Genomic DNA, 18,718 nt, shown 5'->3' with positions numbered 1-18,718 from the left:
GCAACAACGTCGGCAAAGACCAAGTCGACCCATGCAAAAGCGCACCCGCCAAGAGCCCCACACAGAACACACCCGCAGCATCAAAGTCATCCAAATCGGAGGAGGAAGATGTAGAGAAGTACCAAACGCACACGCACCGCTTCAAGAACGCACATTCTCAGAGCGATGGGACGGCGGATACGAATGCGGAGAGGGATCAAAAGAGTGGAAGCTCAAAGGGATATGGAGGCACCAATGATGGGGTCGGAGCTGGCGTGCCCCCGATCAGGGATGATTCGCACAGGGGACCCATGCCGCGAGAGAGCGAGAGGGGCGAGGGTAAAAGGAGAGGCGGATTGTAGAGGGTCCTGTCGTTGCGTCGAGAAGGGCTATAGTCGTTTTCTTGGGGATGAGTGCTCATTGAGCAATGTTCTTTGTATATACCAAATGAACCCAACAAAAACGATACATTTAAAACTTCTTCAAAATCCAAAAATGTGATGCGCTCCATCTAGCCCTCCGGTTACACCGTTGCCACCTTCGCCTTTTCGATGACCTGTTCAGCGCTGATCTTGTTCTCGTCGCATGAACTGTCTGATTCTACCTCGACCCACTTGGCTCCCTTCGTATTTATTTCCGCTGCAAGTCTGATGACCTCCTCCTCCTCCTCCTCCTCCTCCTCCTCCTCCTCCTCCTCCTCACTACTATCGTACGAATCTTCAGGTCCGGAGAGGTCATCCCTAAAGAGCCGAGTCGTATGAGCATGTGTCCGGATTTCGACGAGGTTATACGTCTTTGAGCACCTACCACTGTGATAGGTCCGCCGCCGGCTTGACCGTCACCTTCTCCACATCCTTGACCTTCAGTGCCGCGCCCACCGGAGCATTTTTCAGCGCTTTCACGACGGCGTCCTGGATATCATCCATCACTTTCTCATGGCTTTTAACGAAATCTGGATCATGGAACCGAATCTTTCGCTTCTCAGGCTCCTGCAGGTCCTTCTCCAGCTTTTAATCAACTCCTCTTGCCGTTTTCGTTTGCGTTCAGGTTCTTTTTCGAGGTAGTCTGCAAGTCTATTCGAAGATGACGATTAGACACAGTCCATGTTCCGTACAAACTATGCGAAGACAGACTTACTTTTTGGCATCATTCATAGTCTTGAGCCGCCTTCCCGACAAATCCCTACACGCTTCGAAATTCGTCGTCTTTTGCGATGCCATTTTTCCACCCTGTGCCCTCAACATGCTCCCAAATCCTCCTTTCCCGCCGGGAACCCTGACCAGCAGGTTGAACACTGGTGGAAGCCGTCCCGCCTCGGCGCAGTCGAGTTCAGTTCCATCCTCGAGGTCGTTGTGCGGGAATAGAGGCAAGTCATCAGAGATGGGGCGACCACCTTCGGTTGTTAAGAGCTGGTCGGTGGGGTGTAACGGAAGCACAGATGAGATCTTGTTCTTCAGGTCTTCCACAGTAAGCTGCTTCTGATTGACGGACCAGGCACTGGAGTCGTCAGAAAACTGTAGACAAAGCGGCTGCAGGCCGGCAAAGAGGTTGACGACGACTTGAGTAGACATTGCTGAGAGAGAGCTTCGAGAGGTTGAAGGTCTTCGAGGGTTGGGGCTTTCAGACTAAGAACTTCACAGGTTGCGAAGAAGCCGAGTCAAGTGGGGAAGTATGCGGGACTGTGCGGGACACAGCGGAATGTCAGCGCCGTTTATGTCCACTTACATGTGTAGCTCCCAGTGTGTAGACGGGCGGCCTAACGTTCCTTCCTCCTTCGCAACGCACCCCTGGGTTCGCGCATATGGCGTATGCACCCAGGGGATGAGGGAGAGAGAGAGAGAGAGAGCGCTCAAGAGACCGGCTGGCGCTCAACACAATTGATTTAACTTCTGGTCTGCCTCCTCGAATCTAGATGGGTTGCCCTAAGACTGCAGCGACTGCAGCGGGAGGAGGAGGCGGTGGTGGTGGAGGAGGCCGTGGTAGTGGAGGCCGTGGTGCTGGAGGAGGCCGTGGTAGTGGAGGCCGTGGAGGAAGTAGCGCCTGGGGTGGTACTGCGGCGGCAGTGGCGGCAGTGGCCGGAACTTTGCGATCTACAGTGGGAATCGAGGCAGCAGGGGTGGGAGGGGTGCGAGTGGCGGGACTCGCAGGTAAGCATCGTTTCCTTGAAAGGAGTAAGATGGAATGGGAGTAAGAGGATTCTCATGATATCTCATACTCTGTAGGGCAGACAACCCGGAGAATGGAACCAGCAATGCCAGCAACAATCACAACAATAATGTTGAAGGAGATCACGGCATCAACCATGACGATAGGGGCCATCAAGGCACTTCCTCGTTTCCATCCTTCTCGTCGTCGCCGCGGCTCCCACAAGGCCGCTTCTGCCTACCTGATCTGCAGACTCGCCTTCGGTACCGCCCTGGGGACATGGTGTTCATCCGATGTCAGGCGGAACAGCACTTTATCTCGCGGTGGTCATCCAGGAAGCGACCGAGCGACAGGCGCCATGCCTACGTGCAATTCACCCACCAGGCCGTGTGAAACCAGGGCCTGCTCAGATATGAGAAGGTATATGGGAAGCCGTTGGCGGGCGCAATGGCAAACGAGAGGGCACGCGTCAAGCTGGAAGCTTTAGAGGCTCACAAAAACCTTGGGCGTGGTGGGCGGAAGAAGGAGAAGAAGAAGAACGACACAGGGAAATAGCGATGGGACGCGGAGGAGCTCAAGATGAAGATGGAGACGGCGACTGCGGCTATGATGAAGATGAAGTACGAAGAGGCATGGACAAAGACCCGACCCGAGCGTTCCCTTGCTCTCCTCATTGATCGTCTCCGTCGCAAAGTCTAGCCGGGTGATGGTCCCCTCCGCCAGGTCTCCGCGTGTTTTGCCAAGCATTTTGAGACATTTGGTGTTTTCCCATGTTGGTCGCCGATGGCTATGCCGACGACCTCAGATTCGTATGGGGTGAGAGCATGATCTAGTCCTTCCTTATCTGTGTCGCTTCTTCAATGACACGCGGTTCGTCCTCCGGGTCATAGACGGGAAAGTATTTGCGATCTCGCTCAGGGATGTACTTTTTGTAAACGTCGAAAGGAGATTCGGCATCCATGCTGTTTCGGTGCTCCGGTGGTGGTGGTGGTGAAGGAAACGGGAGGTAGACGGGTACGCTTTCGAAGGATCGCTCGAGTCGGCTCTATGACAATCGCATATTGCTCTCTATCTTTGGTTACAACCTCCATACATGTAAGGGTGCCGTGCTGGACATTTTCACATGGAAGCCGCGCGCGTCACCGGAACGTGGGTGAGCTTATAGGGTTAGGGTTAGGGTTATGACGGCATACCTGTCATACTGTCAGTCCACAAGCTTCATCGGATGCAGGGCCTCCTGACTCCGCTTGGCGCCCGGTGATCCGCCGTGTACACCATCCATCCCGGGTGGGGTCATATCCACTGACTGTCTCATCACTCTTAAACGACGAGGGTGAAGAAGACCTTCTCCCTCCACCCTGCCTGCTTGCCAACCTCCCACAGGTATGCCGTCCCTGTGCGTCCGCATCCATGGCGTCTGGTACAACCTGGAGCATTTTGCCGCAGTGCACCCCGGCGGAACCCGGAACCTCCTGCTGGCGTCTGGCCGTGATGCGACCGCCATGTTCGAAAGCCACCACACGCTCATGAACCGCGTCTACATTGACACCGTCCTCGCCCGGCACCGCATGGCCAACCAGGACATGCAGACCTTGGAAGAGGCAGCTGGGATCGACACTGCCAGCGACGACTTTGACTGGACGGAGACGCCCTTCTCCCGGGAGGTCAAAAGCGAAGTCCGCACCTACTTTCAGCAACTCGCCCGGTCAAGGGGAATCAGCGTGCGGCACGCCATCAAAGCGACACCTCCGCGGTGGTGGATGTGGGGGACACTGGGCGTCTTGTATATCGCAGCAGTGTCGCAGTTGATAAAGGGGACCCTGTGGGGATTGTTCGCCGCACCGGTCATGGCCTTTATCTTTGGTTTCTCGACATTCCACGAGACGACGCACTTTGCTCTGTCACCATGGCCGCGGCTGGATCAGTTCCTATCCTACTTCTTCCCCTTTTGCAGCTCGCCGCTGTCCTGGCAAATACAGCACGTTGTCGGGCATCATGCCTATACCAACCTATCCCACCGCGACCCTGACGTCCTACACGCACCGCACGTCTGGCGGTACCACCCCGATACGCCGTGGGAGAAGGCATATTTGTGGCAGGCCAATGTGTGCAATGTCATCACCGCGTGGGCCGTCGCCCTCGTTGCCGGCCTCACCTACGAGAACGAGAAACGTATGCACCGCACCCGCATGTACAACGAAGTTGTCCCTCTGCCGCCCCTCTCGGCGGCCCGTTGGTCCGCTCATCTGGCGACGCGCATAATGACGTTTGTCACTATGCTCGGATGGCCGTTCGCGCTACTGCACCGGCACTCCCTCTGGTACAGGCTCGCGTTCGCCGTCGTGCCATGGCTGATGGTCTCGCTGCTCTTCATGGCAAACTCCCAGCTGACCCACCTCGGCCACGACGCCATCCGCGCCAGACACCGCGGCTGGTACGAGCACCAAGTGCTCACCTCGCAAAACTTTGGCTCGCCCACGCTCTTTTATCTCATCCTTTCCGGCGGCCTGTGCAACCAGATTGAGCACCACCTCTTCCCCACCGTGAACATGTGTCATTACGCGGCGATACAGCCCATTGTGCAACGGCTGTGTCGCAAGTATGGCATCCGGTACACTAACTTCCCGGGTTACCGTGAAGCTTTTGCCTCTTACTTTCGTCATAATTCGGAGATGGCTTTCGGGTCGGTGCAATCTGAAACGATCGAAGGACGCCTTTTTTGATTAAAGGACACTATCTCAACAACGCATTGTACTGTATCACTTTGTTGCATTATAAAATTCATTTTTTGGCCGCATCTCGCCACCCTCATCTTCCGGAGGGTTTCTCTCCATCTGCTCTCCCGCCTCTTTGGGCGTGCGCGCAGTGGACACTGACATCTTGGCAGCCGAAGAGGTCACGGTTCATTTAAAGCTGAGTTCAGATCTGACAGCTCACCTAAGCCGCTGTCGAGCACGAGGCCAGAAAAGACTCCAGATCCGTGGACTTCTTTGGGCTGTTATTCGCGCATGTAACCAACCCTAAGTGTAAGTTATTTCGCGCGGAAGCCTGTTATTTCGCGCGCAAGGGCTGGCGTCGGCTAACGTTCCTTCCCATCGGCCAAGCTTCCCATCGGCCAGGCTTCCCATTGGCCAATGGGAACCCTTAGGGACGTGGCCTTCCCATTGGCCAGCCTTCCCAGATGGTGGAACCGCAGCCAGCGTGCGGCAGCAGCAGGAGCAGCGAGAGAGCGTTCCATCACGTGTGGGTCCGCATTGCGCAGGCTTAAATAAGTCTGATACCCTCCTGTGAATCAACCTGCTTCTCCGTCTGGCCATTCATCGTAAGACTGGCGTGAGATGCGTTTCGTCCTTGAAAGAGTGAAAGAGTGGATTGCGCGAAGGAATCTGGGAAGGACGCGCGTGTTTCGTATTGCTTCAGATGAAGGACGGGCGCGTCTGAGGTGGACCGGCGCTTTCGGACAAGGCCCTGCAACAGTTTGTGTGCACCATGGTATCGGGGAAGCTCCTCCTCGACCGACGAGCCATTTGTTGCGCTGAATAAATTGGGAGCTGCGACCGGAGCACATCCTATTCTTACTATGTACACTGATTCTACTCCAACTGGACCCCGCTGAATTGCCTACGAATAATTTACTCTATATCTATACGCACAACGACGTCTCCAAAGCACCTTTATCATTACTTCCGCTCCTTCCGCCTCTTCCATCCCTTCTTTGTGAACTGGTCCTTCTCCTCCTGGATGCCTAAGAACTTGCGCTTGAAATATGCTCGCGAGTCCGTGTCGGCCATCAATTCCTCCACGATGTTGTCCCGGCGTTCTTTGCGCGTCATTCGGCTGGAGTAGAATTCAGTGGGGCCTTGGATGATTGTTCCCATCTGAGATGGTATATGTTTAGCGAAAGTAGCTAGGGTCTTGAAGTGGTAGAGAAACAGAAGCTCTTACCTGGAAGAACTTTGGCGGGTTGTTCAGGGTGCCCTTCTTGTAATGCCGTTTTGGGTCCAGCACCGAACGGGATTTGAGAATATGAAGGTCGCGTTTGATCTCGTCCGTCAGTTCCGGCGCGGGCATGTCAAACCATTTCGGTCCAGAGGTCTCCCTTGTCATCTGGTGGAGCGCCCAAGAATAAGCATCCTCATACATCATTCGTTCTCAGACGACGAGAGGTTCATAACCTACCGCCTTCTTCTTCTTCGCATCCCAATCCAAAGCTGGTGGCAGGGTCTCCAGTGCTGCCTGAACCACCAGTTTCTCGGGCCCATTCTGCACCTTCTGCCTGCACAGCGCAACAGGGTCTTTCGGCTTTCCTGCGCTGTCCTTCTCCACTTCGGTTTCTATCACCACCGCCTTCTCCAAGTTGAGGCGGACAGGACCCCTTCGTTTATCATTGTTGTCGAGGTAGACAATATCTTTCCGCTGGATCCCTGGGTCGAGTTTGACGGTTTCTAAGGCGTTCTTTTCGTTTTCTATTTGGAGGGAGCTGCAAGTGGAATGAGGTCAACGGGTTCTTGTGTCCCTTTGTAAAACATCACTTGCGTGCTTACATGACGGCAGCCTGGCGCTCTTGAAGAGCACGGGTAGCCTTCTCCAGTAGAGAGTCGAGGTCGAGGTCAGCTGCGAGCGTCATGATGATGGGGAAGCTTGCTGGAAATGCTTCGTTGGTGAGCGTCGGAGAAGTTGCGAAGGGAGAAAGTGGGCATAAGAACCACATAAGAACGAGTGTTCAACATTTAACCCGCACGTGACCGATCTCGTTACCCGACAGTGAATATACAGTACAGTATGGGCAAAGAACAACTCTATTGGAACCCACAGTAAAAACAGCCACAGGCTGCCCCAAAACACCGACCCATTCACCGCCGAAGCGGGGTACAGCATAAGTTACTCTACGAGATTGTAAAGAACACAGAGTGGGAGGGTATGCGCAACGCGAGGACGCGGGGACCGGGACGTCTCATCATCAGCCCCCGTTCAGTCCCCGTGACTTCCTGTCCTCGCCAACAGCCCCATACCTTCCCACCACCACCCATCTAAAACAACAACCCCTGGTTACTATACCCCTGCCCTTGCTGCTGCTGCTGCTGCTGCTGCTGTCCCTGCCCCTGCCCAAAAAACCCCTGCTGTCCCTGCCCCTGTGGCCCCCCAAAAGCGGCAAACCCACCCACTGTCGGCGGCGCATAAACATTACTGTTACTATCCCTTCCAATAGCATTCAAGCTCGGCCCGGTATGCTCGGCGCGTTTGCCAACCCCGGAGAGGGCGTTCGGGTCTAGGGAGACGAGGGTTGAGAAGGGGTCTCCTGATGTGTTGGGGGTGCTGCTGTTATTTTTCGTGGGGGTTGGGAGGAAGTTGTTGTTGTTTTGGTTTGTGGTGGGGGAGAGGGATGAGAAGGCGTTGAAATTGGGGTGGGTGGCGGTGGAGGAGCCGAAGCCGCCGAGGAGGTCTAGGCCCGTTTGAGCCGGTTTTTGAGGGGTAGGGGCGGTTCCGAAGGCGGCGAAACCCTGTGAGGGGGCAGGGAAGGCTGCGAATCCCTGTTGTTGTTGTGTGTTGTTGTTGGTGGTGGGAAAGGCAGAAAGGGACGGGACGTTGTTGTTTGTAATCGTGCTGCTGAACGCGGCACCGGCGGGTTTCTGGGAGTTGACGATCGGAGCGGATTGGAAGTCTGCGAAATCGTCGTCGAGGGCCGCGGCGGTGGCGGTTGCCGGGCTTTTGTTTGTGGGGGCGGGTGCAGCAGTCCAATCGCTGTTCCCCATATCCAGCAAATCAACCACAGGGGCCGGTTTGGGTGCCGCGACGATGGGGGCAGGCGCGGCGGGCGCATCGTACTTTGAGGTATCCGAGTTCCTCCCCGAATCGCCTCTCTCGTCCTCGTCTCGGAACCCGCCGCGGCTATCATACGCGTCATCGCGGCCGTACCCTCCACCTCCATAGCTCGGCCCACCACCGCCTCCGGAGCCGCCGTAGCTGTCCGATCCAAACCCGCCATAGCGGCTACCCGACCCACCCCCACCCTCACCACCGGACCCGTAACTGTACGACGAGTTGGACGCCATCCCCGTGTATTTCTGTTTATTCTCCTTCGCCTTCTTCCGCTCGGATTTGATACGTTCGTTGTCGTTCAGCAATTCAAGGATCTCTTTGGCGCGGTGCCGGATGTTGATGCCTTGATCTTTGCCCTTTTCGTCGACAAAGTGAAAGTTGCGCAGGGCTTTGAGGTCGTAGACGCGTTCGCGCGCGGCGTCGATGACCCGCTCGGCGCCGTTCTTGATCAGGTAGTCGAGGAGTTGGAGGGACTATTGGGTGCGGGAGGGAGCGTTGGGATTTTCCTTTCTTTTGGGGTCATGAAGTTGACTCGGTCGACCAAAACCGTGGATATATACCTTGTAAATTTGCCTCCACTCGGATCCAGTCTTTTCCTGAAAGCGACTGTACATGGTGTCCATAATCTCGTTGAAATGCGTGCTACAAAATTCAGAGTGATAGGTCAGGAAGAGCAAATGGAGAACAAAATGTTCGCAGACCAGGGCACGACGAGGGATGGATTGAGCATTCTTGCGCCGCGAAGGAGGTTTTCGTGGCCCTCTGCTATCCATCACACCCACCCCATCCCTCCATCCCTATGTCAACATCCCAAGAGCCGTTAATTGAACATTACTCACTAATGATGCGTTCCAGCAGCAATCTCCTGCATCAGCGTGGAACTAGCACCCCCTAAGAAACACAACAACAATACGCGAAAAGTCAGTTGACAGCCCGTCCCTCCCAAAACTCCCGCATCAAACGCAACCCCTCCAGATTTTCATCACACATACAAGGCTCATTATTAGTCGCATCCCTGACTTTAATCTCAAACTCCGTGTAGTTGTAGACGGCGTTCTTGACTTTATTCACCATGGACGTGATTTTGTACACGTCCACGTAGTTTTTCAGTTTGTCGATGTCCATCCTTTGGAAATTTCGTCGGGTATGTGGTGGGAGATGATGGTGTGGTACGGCGGGATGCTGCGCTAGTGGTTATCGTGGTTCTCCTTTTATGGGAGATGATGGAGTTTCGGTGGGAATTTGCAAGCGGCGATGACGCAGACGTTAACGGTGACCGGGTTGACGGGTGGGTGCTGGAGAGCACAGCTAGCGAAGACGGCAGCAAGCACGACGACAGCGAATAGCACCGAGTGGGAGTGGCAGTGGGTGTAAAAGAGCTGATAGGAGCGTCTGTGGAGATGGAAGATGGCGGCGGCCGAACTCCTTCGCTTCGCGTGCGGGAGGCGGTTCTTCTCTCACTCCCCCTTTTCAGCCCTTTTCCCACGAGAAAGGACAGAAAGTATTCAACCAATTCTTGTTCACAGACACCGTATTGCCAGCCCGACATCTGCAGATGGACTTCACGGCGACAAAAGAATCAGCGCCGTACCGCAAGGAGACTTGTCATTTGGAGACGTCGAGGATAAAATGGTCGCCTTCGTCCGGAGGTTTGGTGGCCTTGTCCGCTATTAGCAAACTGAGCCCACCGACGATCATGAACGCACCATAGCACGTCTGCCGCAGGGGTAAGTTCCTCGAGTGTGTCCCTCCCGACCGATGGTTTCCTCCCTCGAAACTCAAATAAACCCGATTCTCTGACGCCATTCTGGTGTTTGATTACAAGTTGCCATCATCGGCGACGCCTAAGGCAGAGGTACAATGATGTGGAAGGAATCCGCAACGGTGTCACCCTTCAGGAAGTGGAAGTCAGGTCAGGTCAATGCGACCTCTGATGTAGGCAGGAATGCCCACGCTCCGTGTCATCGATATCTATGATCCATCTATGATCCATATGTTGCAAACTAGAATACGTACAGTACACCGGAGGGTCATCAGAGCTACTAAGCAATCAATGCGAGCGAACGCTGCGAAAAAAGAAGCCACTAAATACCGCACACACAATAGATCCCATCCAAGCTATCTACCCCAACTCCACAAGGTACGCCAACCTCACACACCCTCATAGCCCCTACTTGCAGCCCCCCTCATGACCTCCACCGGCGGCCTCCGTCCCGTCCACCTCCCAACTGCGGTGTTTGATTATGGCGGAAATCCAAGGCGGGCTTGAGTCTATCAATAGTGTTCTCCGGGTAGGTCAATGTCTTCCTGCTCTTCCCGCTGTTAGCGGCGTTTGCAGACTAATCAACACGCCTGTTCATTCAACAGGCTTTCGGTTCCTTGACCGGAATCGTTTGTAGCAGGGGAATACATTACCTGTCGCATAGTGTTTACCGGGACGTCGAATGATTTCCTCGCCGATACATCGTTCGGCTTAACCCCACAGACGTTGAATAAGATCGAAATTGTGGGTCCGCTGCCAGTTGGGCCGCGAGAACTAATCGAACTCCTTGACTCTGTGATTGAAGAAACCACCAACCCCAAGAGATTCTTCTGCCATGGGCGATGACCAGGGGAATGCTACGTTGCATTTACAAAGTCATGACTGCCGTAAGCTCATTCACCAGCGGGTATGTGATCGGCTTGTTCTCCTCCCAACATTTTCTAGAGTGGAATTCAAATTCAGCCGCCCTTCAATGATCTCGTTCTGGAAGACGATGTCAGAGGGGATGTTCGGGGCCTCTCGAGGAGAAGAATGGGAGCCTTTGAAAAAGATCTGGATCGAAACCCGAAGGCTACCTGCAGATGTCGTCTAAATAATCCACAAAGGATTGCATGTTTCGACGAGATCTGCAGCCGACGGCGCGATGCAGTCTTCACTCGCAAAGGTTTGCTTAGCCCTCTCAATGAGCAAATCACACCGGTCACGGCATCAGGGACCCGGGCAAATCGAGGTGAGTCGCGATCCCGAAGATGTTCGAGTCCCCCACCCCCGAAAAGCTTTCCATCCACTGTCCGCGGATGCGTGTCAGCGGTGACGTATGCATTGACACATTGCCCTCCGTCAGCAAGTGAGATGCGCCTCGACCTGCTGTTCGGTATGACGACGCCCACCCGCAAAGTCGAAGAGTTCAATTGCAAAGAGCCGTTCTTGCATTTGGCATTTGATGCCGGTCGCCACTTGAATGTCCTCTATCTGCCGCTTGAATCCGTAATGGCCTGCAAGGTATGCATACTCCAGTAGCTGGGTCTCGGTCCCGTCACATGTCCTCGGTGGTCCTGGCTGAACGTAAGCCGCGAGTGCTACTGCATTGTCTAATCGTCTATCAACTTCGCAGAACCGACATGACTTGTTCCCGCCTGTGCCGATGTGACACCCGATGTTCGAACTCGAGAAAGAGGACGGGGCATCTGACAACAATCTCCTCGTTGGTGGAATCTCGACATACGACGCCGCGCTCAAGGACTTCGCGTTGGTCGGCAATTACATGCCCCATGTCGATGCCTTTCAGCGTGTTGGATGTGCAGATGAAATGCCAGAGGATGAGCGGGCAAACAACAACCCTTCGGTCGATGGCCCAAGCGCGGATAGATGGCGGTTCCAATTGCTTTGCGAGGGCGGGCCGATCGGCGGCGGTGCCGTTGGGGTGAATCCATCCGACAATTGGTGTCAGAATCTCCCAACCTTTAGTTGTGCACACTAGAAGTTTCCGACATGAAACCCCAAAGTTTTCTGATATAAAACAGAACTACATATACAAAGATTGCAAGAAATGATGAAGAGAGTAGGCAGACCGAGATCTACGGTATGTGCAAACGGCAGAAAATAATGAGGGATAATGCTACACGGAAACGGACACTAGGAGAAGGATTGATACAACCCCAAATGATCCGAGATGTTCGGGCCACGTTTTGCCCTCTACCAAAAAAAAGAGTGATGTTTTTGCATTGAATCAACGTGAGCCTCTGACCTCGCCCACACGTCCTCATGCAAGTCGTCTCAATGTCAAAAAGACTCCGGCGGAATGGTTGACGGAATGGTTGTCTCTGGGTAATGCGTTGGTACCACACCACACCATACCAGCCTACGGCGGTAGCGTAGCTTTCCAATGAACGGCCACCGCTTAGTTCAATGAGATGGACACCAACCTCCAGCCACTGCTGTGTTCTCTTCGTTGTCTCGTTCTTTGTCATCTCGTTTCCGCTTGTTCATGGCTAGCGTAGGAAACAATGAGGTGATGGCACCATGATACCCAGTTCAAGTTGGTCATAAAGCTTACCCTTAGATTTTCCTCTTTGTATTGACGACGCAATGCTCCACCCTTGTCGGGGATGCCTCCTTCTCCTTCTCCGAAAGAGAGCGCGGGCGACAGAGCGAACCCCGACCCTGGCCCCGACCCCTGCTAACCACCCACTCCGTTGTACAGCTATGTGCATGCATCATCGATGAAGGCCAAGGATTGTCCTGGGTTGAGATCACCCTCTTGCAGTGAGCACTTCTGCAGGAGTTTATATTTGAAGAATTTAGAAATCCATCAGCATCAACCTCCGCAAGCGCATGACGCTGCTCAGAGAGACAGCCCTTCTGCCCTTGGGGTCTTTGCTTTGAACAACGCGTCCCTTTTCACGCCGAACATGCTCTGCCGAGCACCTCTAACATTGAACACCCACCACATTGCAGGAGAAGCGCAGACAACATACCAACATATACACCCCTTCAGATAGCAAGCAAACGGCAGAGCACCGGCATGATCAGCGACGCCACCAACAGAATGACGAACACCACGCGTCCCTCACCCTCACCCGTCAACAACGCCCTGCAAACCCCCTCCCGCTCCCTCCGCGCCCGTATTACCCGCGTCGACTACAGCAACTCCGGCACGGGCAAGTCCGCTAGGCGGCGCGGGACAAGTAGCAGGGCCTCGAGTGTCTTTACGGATGTTGGGGAGGGGAATGAGGGGAATGAGGAGAACGTTAATGTCGGGAGTCCAATGCCTGGTATGTGTGGGTGTGATCTTGATAACGGGGGAAAGAAGAGGGATATTGATTGGGGCTTTTGGAATGGCAGTCAAGACACCGGTGACACCGGCGTTCCGAAAGGCGGGATCGACGGGGAGTAACCACACAGCGTTCAGGTTTGACCCTGCGGACGATATATTCAGCAATATCGAGGTGTCGGCTGAGGATACCATCATAGGTGCGTTCCGGGCATAGCCATCACTGCTGCAGTTGGGGGGTACATAGATCTGATGTGTTTTCTCTTCACACGCATACAGAACAACCGCACCCGCTAACAACCCTCTTCGACGGCTTCGCAAGCATCCTGGGACTCCTGTGGAGAATAGCGCTTCTGCCCTGGAAATGGATGTACAAACGTCGCGCGGCGCTGAAACTCATCGTCGTCTTCCTCATCGTTTCCACACTGTTTTATTTCCTAAGGGAGTATCAGCCGTCGAGGGGGGAGAGGCATTATGTTCGGGTGCCGGTGGTTGATACGAAGCCATCGCTGCCGCTGCCGCTGCCGCCAAGGGAGCAGGTTTTGGATCAGGAGTGGGAGAGGGTTGGGCAGGAGTATCAGAGGTTGAGTGGTGGGATTGAGCGCGTGCAGGGGAGCGTTGAGGTGTTGGAGACAAGGGTTCAGGAGATGGAAACGCGGCATGATGGGTTGGAGAAGAATGTTCAAGGTCTGGAAACGAAGCATGATGGGCTGAAGACACAGCATGAGGGGCTTGCCACGGTTGTCGCGGATCAGAAACGCATTATTGAGAACGTTGTGGATAATGTGCGGGCTGTGGAGCGAAAACAGGCGGAGCACGATCAGAGATGGGATGAGATTCGGCAGGCGCGGGATGAGGACCAGGACCGCGTGCGGAGGGAGTTGGAGGCTGCAGAGGAGAAGCGAGCAGAACTTGCGACTCAGGTTGACGACCATGGAATGAAGCTGTCGTCTGTGGAGACCAACGCAAACCGCTTAGAGACCAAGATCGACTCTGTGCGGGACGAGTGGCGAGAAGAGCTAACCGCGACCGAGAGAACCATCAACACAAAAATCGACCACGACATCCTCTACCTCCGCGACGACTACACCCGCCTCGCGCAACGAGTCTCCGACCTCGCAGAAGTCATCGATAAAGCTGCTAGCAACCCACGCCGCCACAGCGAAGACCTCCTCCCACCGGACTACGCGCTGGGAAGCGGCGGGGGTAGGATTATACCGAAGTTGACATCCATGACGTACTCGGTGGGCTTTGGGACGCCGTTTTTGGATTTGGTCGGGTTTAAGAGGAAGCCAGGGAAGGATCCGATGATGTTGTTGCAGCCGGAGACGCAGCCGGGGAATTGTTGGCCTATGAAAGGTGAGGAGAATATGCTCTCTGGAGTGGGAATAGATCATTCTCTCTCGGTCGGGTGTGATTAATTGTCTGGCATCCCTCACTGATAAGTTTCGGTTCCGCTCATAGGCAGCATCGGTCAATTCGGAATCCAACTCATCCGTCCCATCATCCCCACCGCCCTCACTATCGAACACGCGCCCAAAGAATCCTGGACCTCTCACGAATCCATCTCCGCCCTCCGGCATTTCGAACTGTACGCCATCTACAACCCCTCCAGCACCTTCCAAACCGCCGCAGCCGCCAACGCAACAAACACCGATATCGACACCAACGCCACCACCCCACCGCCGCGCCTACACCTCCTCACCGCGGAATTCAACCCGCATGTTTCTGCGACGGCCACGTTTGCGGTTCCGGGGACGGTGGTTGAGGCCTTAAAGGGGGTTTTGGAGAGGACGGGTGTGGCCGTGCCGGCGGTGATGGTGAAAGTGAAGGGGAACTGGGGACATGAGGAGTGGACTTGTGTTTATCGGGTCAGGGTGCATGGTGAGCCGGTGGGAGGTAGGGGGTTGGAGAAGGCGAAGGAGGAGGAGGGAGCGGTTGGGGACGTGCTGCGGGATGGAAGTGCGGATGTTGGAGCCGGGGTTTGAAGCGGTGGCTGGCTGTTACATGAGCCGGCGCAGGGACGAGTTCGCCGATGCTTATGGATTGTGGGACGCCGCCACCTTTGCTAGTTGCGAGGAAAGACGAGCTGCGCGCGTACACCGCACCTACCTTCACCGTTCACCGTTAACGACGCCGACAACGACAGACAAACTTCGAGAACGCGTCGGAAACCTGACATGCACACAGACGCACATCAGAGGCCCAACACACCCTGAAATTCAAATATTGATGCCGGGATGGAAACATTTTTTGATGGGATTGCTGCAGTGCGATAGGGATCAGAAGGCATGGAAAAATGCAAAAGCAATATCAATAGAGCTTGCGCAACATGTATAATCATATCCTGTGGTGGGAACTGGGTCACTTCACAGCCAGCGAAACTGTCAAACGCATTGCAAGGGTGCTTATCCAATCGCGGCGCTTTTCGCAAAGTAGCCCCAAGTCTTCCTTTGGAATCACAATAACCTCGACTCCTGAGACAACCTAGACTCCACTCTTGCGAGGTCCGAGTGGTACGCGTTCGACCGTTTCATCAGCATGTCAGACTTACAGCACTTCGGCGTGGATCTCTGCAGATGACTTCATCGTTTCGTTGGTCGATACTGGAAATACGGGAACATTGGTGGACAAGTGCAGGATTTCACCTATAGGCTGAGTGGAACTTAACCCTTCAAGAAGACGCTATTCCGAGCCACGTTACCCTAACCTAACCCTAACCCTAACCCCACCTACAGTAGTTCGCGCGAAGGCTGTAACCCTAACCCTAAGTTATTGCTGGCTGCGGTGCTTAAACATGACGCACGGCCCCCCTGCTTGGGTTGCACACATTATCGTGTTCAGTACACAAGGCAGGCACGCATTTTGCGTACTGTGAATACGTTTGACGGCGTGCGAGACAGGGCGACGACGACGAGGACGCTCCTCTCCGTGTGCTGGTGTGCGGTGCTGAGAGCAAGAAAAAAAAAGCAGAGACAGCGAGAGTCTGTAGGAGTCTCCTCCTTCCTTGCGTTGCGTACTGACAGTCATCGAGGCTCACGTCACGGAAAACGTCGCCAAGAACTGTGCCATACCGACTCCCAGCAAAACCCAATAAACCACCGGGAAGATGCTGGGCACATCAGCTCCGTCCTCCTCCTATCTGCGCCGAGCATCGCCTCCTCGCATGGACGAGCGCTCCGGCAGCGCAACAAGCTCTCGAACAGTCGGCAGTGGGGACAGATCACAATCACAATTAACCGTTCGAGTGCAATTATTCCCACATTCGGACCGGCCCCACCAACCCACAGGCCCCTTTGGCCGTTCGCTCCTGCACAGCTACACTGCCTTCTCGTTCTCGCCCGTCGAAAAGGACCTCGTCCCGGGAAGCATCGTGCGGATAGGTCGGAAGGTCGACCGCCATTCCAGCAGCGTGGGAGAAAATTCCTTATCGCAGTCCCTGACCAGACAAAAGACTCGCCGAGGTGACAGGGCCCATAATGTCGCTAACGGGGTTGAGGAGATGGAGTTTGCCGTCGATAACCCGTCCGTTGCGCAATATCTCGACGAGATGATGATGGATGAGGAGGAGGCACAGCCTGGCGAAGACAGGAATACCCGCGGCGGCCACCGGACCAAATCGAAGAGCAGGGAATCGTCCGTGCCGTCCCGCTCGGGTGTCTCGCGCACAAAGACGATCAAGCGGAAGGCGGAATTCGTTGCGTTTCGATCCAAGGTCGTGTCCCGAACGCATGCGGAGATGTGGGTGGGAAAGGACGGAAAGCTGTACTTTCGCGGTGAGTGAGATTTCTTTCGAGAGTCTGTTAGTATGTGTTAGTGGGCGATACAGTCATCCTCATGACACCATTCTCCGACTTTCCCACCGGCATCTAGACATTGGGTCGTCGTCCGGCACGTTTCTGAACCGGCTGCGGCTCAGCAATAGCGGGAGTGAGTCGTCTCCATATGTGCTGAAGAACGGGGATGTTGTGCAATTGGGCGTTGACTATCAAGGTCGCGCTGAGGAGATCTACAAGTGTGTGATGTTCAAGATATTCATCACTGTGAAGGCTGGACCGCCGAAGATTGTTGATCCACGAAGGTATGTTGGGGACTGTATGAGCGCTGCCAGCGTTTTTCTTTACAGTTGGCGGATGTCCGTACGCATACTCATACGTCCTCTCTCTGATATTCGAACAACAGACTCAAAGGCGCATTGGAGAACCTAATAACTGCAATGAACCCCTCCGCAAGTTCATCCGATATACCCACCTCCGAATGCTGCATCTGCCTCAACAACCTCTCCCCACTCCAATCCCTTTTCCTCGCACCCTGCTCCCACTGCTTCCACTACAAATGCGTCACGCCCCTTCTCGGCTCCGGCGGCATGTTCCTTTGCCCCATGTGCAGACAAGTCGCCAATCTCGACGCAAACGTCGCCGACGAGGAAAATGCTTGGATGGCGCTGAGCGGTGGTGGTGGAGATACCCACGCTGGCACTACTATCGAGGAAATCGAAGCGGCGAGTGGCAGAGTTTTGAAAAAAGATGTGGATGAGAATGTGAAGCGGATCTTGCAGGAGGCTGAGTGTCCCATTGCGAGAGTCACTGCGCATGACCTGGACGCACTGGCAGACGACGCCGACGCTGCCGAACCCGAATCGCCTGCCATCAAGGAGGAGATGCCACACGTCAAATTCACAGCCCCGCCGCGGAAAAGCTCGTTCATACCCCCCGTGCCCATGGACATCGACACCGACTCCGCCGCCGCAATCCTGGTCCCGGAACTCATCGCTCCCCCCGCAGAACATCCTAGCAATGCCGAAAATCAACAAGCAGACGAACCCCTACTGCTAGACGACTCGACCTTCCCCGGCCCCCGACGCCTCTCCTGGAGCACGACTCTCGTCCGACCGACGCGCGAACCGCAACCCGATAACAGCAACACCGATACCCCCGCCATGGAAATCGACACCCCAGCTTCAGCCCCATCATCATCCCCCGCACTCCTCCCGCCCTCCACATCAACAACAAACCTCCACCGCAACAAAACCCAAGTCAACCCGCGTCGCGGCGGCCCCAGTCGACGAAACACTAACGACAGCCTTACCAAAACCTCGGTGCCCGCGGTGCCAACATCGGCACGAGGAGGAGCGGTGAATATGCCGTTGAGGGAGGGGGATGAGGATGAGAACTCGCGCTTGAGGGCTCTGCTTGCAAGCTTGTTGCCGGACCTTGGTGAGAGTGTGAGGGAGAGGGTTTTGAGGGATTTACCGGAGCTTGGGAGTGGGTGATGCGTGTTTTCGTTGGGTAGGCTTGCCTTACGCCAGTGTCTATCTTTGGTTTCCCTTTTTCTCGCCTGTCTTTTCGGCTCTGTACGACTAATGCTCCTTCACACCTGTACATGTACACCTCTTCGTCCTCCTCCTTCTGGTCTTCTTCGTTTTCTCTCCTCTCTTTGGCGCGGCGTTGTCTACCCACCCGCGTTGTATGTACGGTATCCCTTTCCCTCTTCTAATGTTCCCACCATTGAGGTGGTTTTGTATATGGTTGTAGGTTTTCGAACATGCCTGGTTTCTCCTCCACTTCTCTCACTGTATTTTTTAGCCTCCAGATACCTCGTTGTCGTTTATAATGTTCTGTGTTTTCGTCTCGATGTATGTATGTACGTATGTATGCATACAAGAATAAGTACACGACGCTCTCGCGCCCTGTGGATTGTTTTTAGAAAAAAAGGTATAGAAAATGGGGGTACCGTCG

The 18,718-nt window shown here is 54.7% G+C and overlaps 8 protein-coding genes across 8 annotated transcripts; 5 read left to right on the top strand and 3 right to left on the bottom strand.

Annotated features, from left to right (window-relative positions):
- Positions 1-445: 445 nt before the first annotated feature.
- On the bottom strand, positions 446-1,708 carry EV422DRAFT_542082 (telomere stability and silencing-domain-containing protein). Its single transcript, XM_053071247.1, has 5 exons — positions 1,668-1,708; positions 1,117-1,616; positions 999-1,002; positions 664-977; positions 446-640 (listed from the first exon to the last, which is right to left on the bottom strand). Exons 2-4 carry the CDS (start codon positions 1,548-1,550, stop codon positions 783-785), a joined length of 633 nt encoding a protein of 210 aa, XP_052922215.1. The 5' UTR covers positions 1,551-1,616; positions 1,668-1,708; the 3' UTR covers positions 446-640; positions 664-782.
- Positions 1,709-1,844: 136 nt separating this feature from the next.
- Positions 1,845-3,409, top strand: EV422DRAFT_228503 (uncharacterized protein). Its single transcript, XM_053065536.1, has 5 exons — positions 1,845-2,126; positions 2,207-2,544; positions 2,612-2,744; positions 2,819-2,940; positions 3,015-3,409. The coding sequence occupies exons 2-5, from the start codon at positions 2,219-2,221 to the stop codon at positions 3,307-3,309; spliced, it is 876 nt and encodes a 291-aa protein (XP_052922214.1). The 5' UTR covers positions 1,845-2,126; positions 2,207-2,218; the 3' UTR covers positions 3,310-3,409.
- On the top strand, positions 3,200-4,940 carry EV422DRAFT_228470 (fatty acid desaturase-domain-containing protein). The gene is made up of 2 exons (XM_053065534.1): positions 3,200-3,219; positions 3,302-4,940. Exon 2 carries the CDS (start codon positions 3,510-3,512, stop codon positions 4,845-4,847), a length of 1,338 nt encoding a protein of 445 aa, XP_052922213.1. The 5' UTR covers positions 3,200-3,219; positions 3,302-3,509; the 3' UTR covers positions 4,848-4,940.
- A 727-nt stretch (positions 4,941-5,667) lies between these two features.
- On the bottom strand, positions 5,668-6,778 carry EV422DRAFT_542074 (Fcf2 pre-rRNA processing-domain-containing protein). The gene is made up of 4 exons (XM_053071246.1): positions 6,669-6,778; positions 6,304-6,604; positions 6,070-6,258; positions 5,668-6,002 (listed from the first exon to the last, which is right to left on the bottom strand). The coding sequence occupies exons 1-4, from the start codon at positions 6,749-6,751 to the stop codon at positions 5,805-5,807; spliced, it is 771 nt and encodes a 256-aa protein (XP_052922212.1). The 5' UTR covers positions 6,752-6,778; the 3' UTR covers positions 5,668-5,804.
- Positions 6,779-7,101: 323 nt separating this feature from the next.
- EV422DRAFT_542067 (uncharacterized protein) lies at positions 7,102-9,406 on the bottom strand. The gene is made up of 4 exons (XM_053071245.1): positions 8,937-9,406; positions 8,784-8,835; positions 8,505-8,586; positions 7,102-8,417 (listed from the first exon to the last, which is right to left on the bottom strand). The coding sequence occupies exons 1-4, from the start codon at positions 9,067-9,069 to the stop codon at positions 7,155-7,157; spliced, it is 1,530 nt and encodes a 509-aa protein (XP_052922211.1). The 5' UTR covers positions 9,070-9,406; the 3' UTR covers positions 7,102-7,154.
- Positions 9,407-9,630: 224 nt separating this feature from the next.
- EV422DRAFT_228476 (uncharacterized protein) lies at positions 9,631-11,571 on the top strand. The gene is made up of 7 exons (XM_053065535.1): positions 9,631-9,671; positions 9,770-9,879; positions 9,952-10,084; positions 10,512-10,613; positions 10,670-10,937; positions 11,052-11,209; positions 11,322-11,571. Exons 2-7 carry the CDS (start codon positions 9,866-9,868, stop codon positions 11,355-11,357), a joined length of 711 nt encoding a protein of 236 aa, XP_052922210.1. The 5' UTR covers positions 9,631-9,671; positions 9,770-9,865; the 3' UTR covers positions 11,358-11,571.
- A 1,160-nt stretch (positions 11,572-12,731) lies between these two features.
- On the top strand, positions 12,732-14,968 carry EV422DRAFT_509080 (UNC-like C-terminal-domain-containing protein; the record flags this gene model as incomplete). The annotated part of the gene is made up of 4 exons (XM_053068814.1): positions 12,732-12,981; positions 13,052-13,180; positions 13,260-14,339; positions 14,445-14,968. The coding sequence occupies 4 exons, from the start codon at positions 12,732-12,734 to the stop codon at positions 14,966-14,968; spliced, it is 1,983 nt and encodes a 660-aa protein (XP_052922209.1).
- A 1,178-nt stretch (positions 14,969-16,146) lies between these two features.
- EV422DRAFT_509079 (uncharacterized protein) lies at positions 16,147-18,252 on the top strand (the record flags this gene model as incomplete). The annotated part of the gene is made up of 3 exons (XM_053068813.1): positions 16,147-16,756; positions 16,854-17,061; positions 17,163-18,252. 3 exons carry the CDS (start codon positions 16,147-16,149, stop codon positions 18,250-18,252), a joined length of 1,908 nt encoding a protein of 635 aa, XP_052922208.1.
- Positions 18,253-18,718: the final 466 nt, after the last annotated feature.

This window comes from Fimicolochytrium jonesii (assembly GCF_025526975.1).
Source record: "Fimicolochytrium jonesii strain JEL569 chromosome Unknown EV422scaffold_29, whole genome shotgun sequence".
Lineage (NCBI taxonomy): Eukaryota > Fungi > Chytridiomycota > Chytridiomycetes > Spizellomycetales > Powellomycetaceae > Fimicolochytrium > Fimicolochytrium jonesii.
This window is presented reverse-complemented; position numbering and strand designations above follow the sequence as displayed.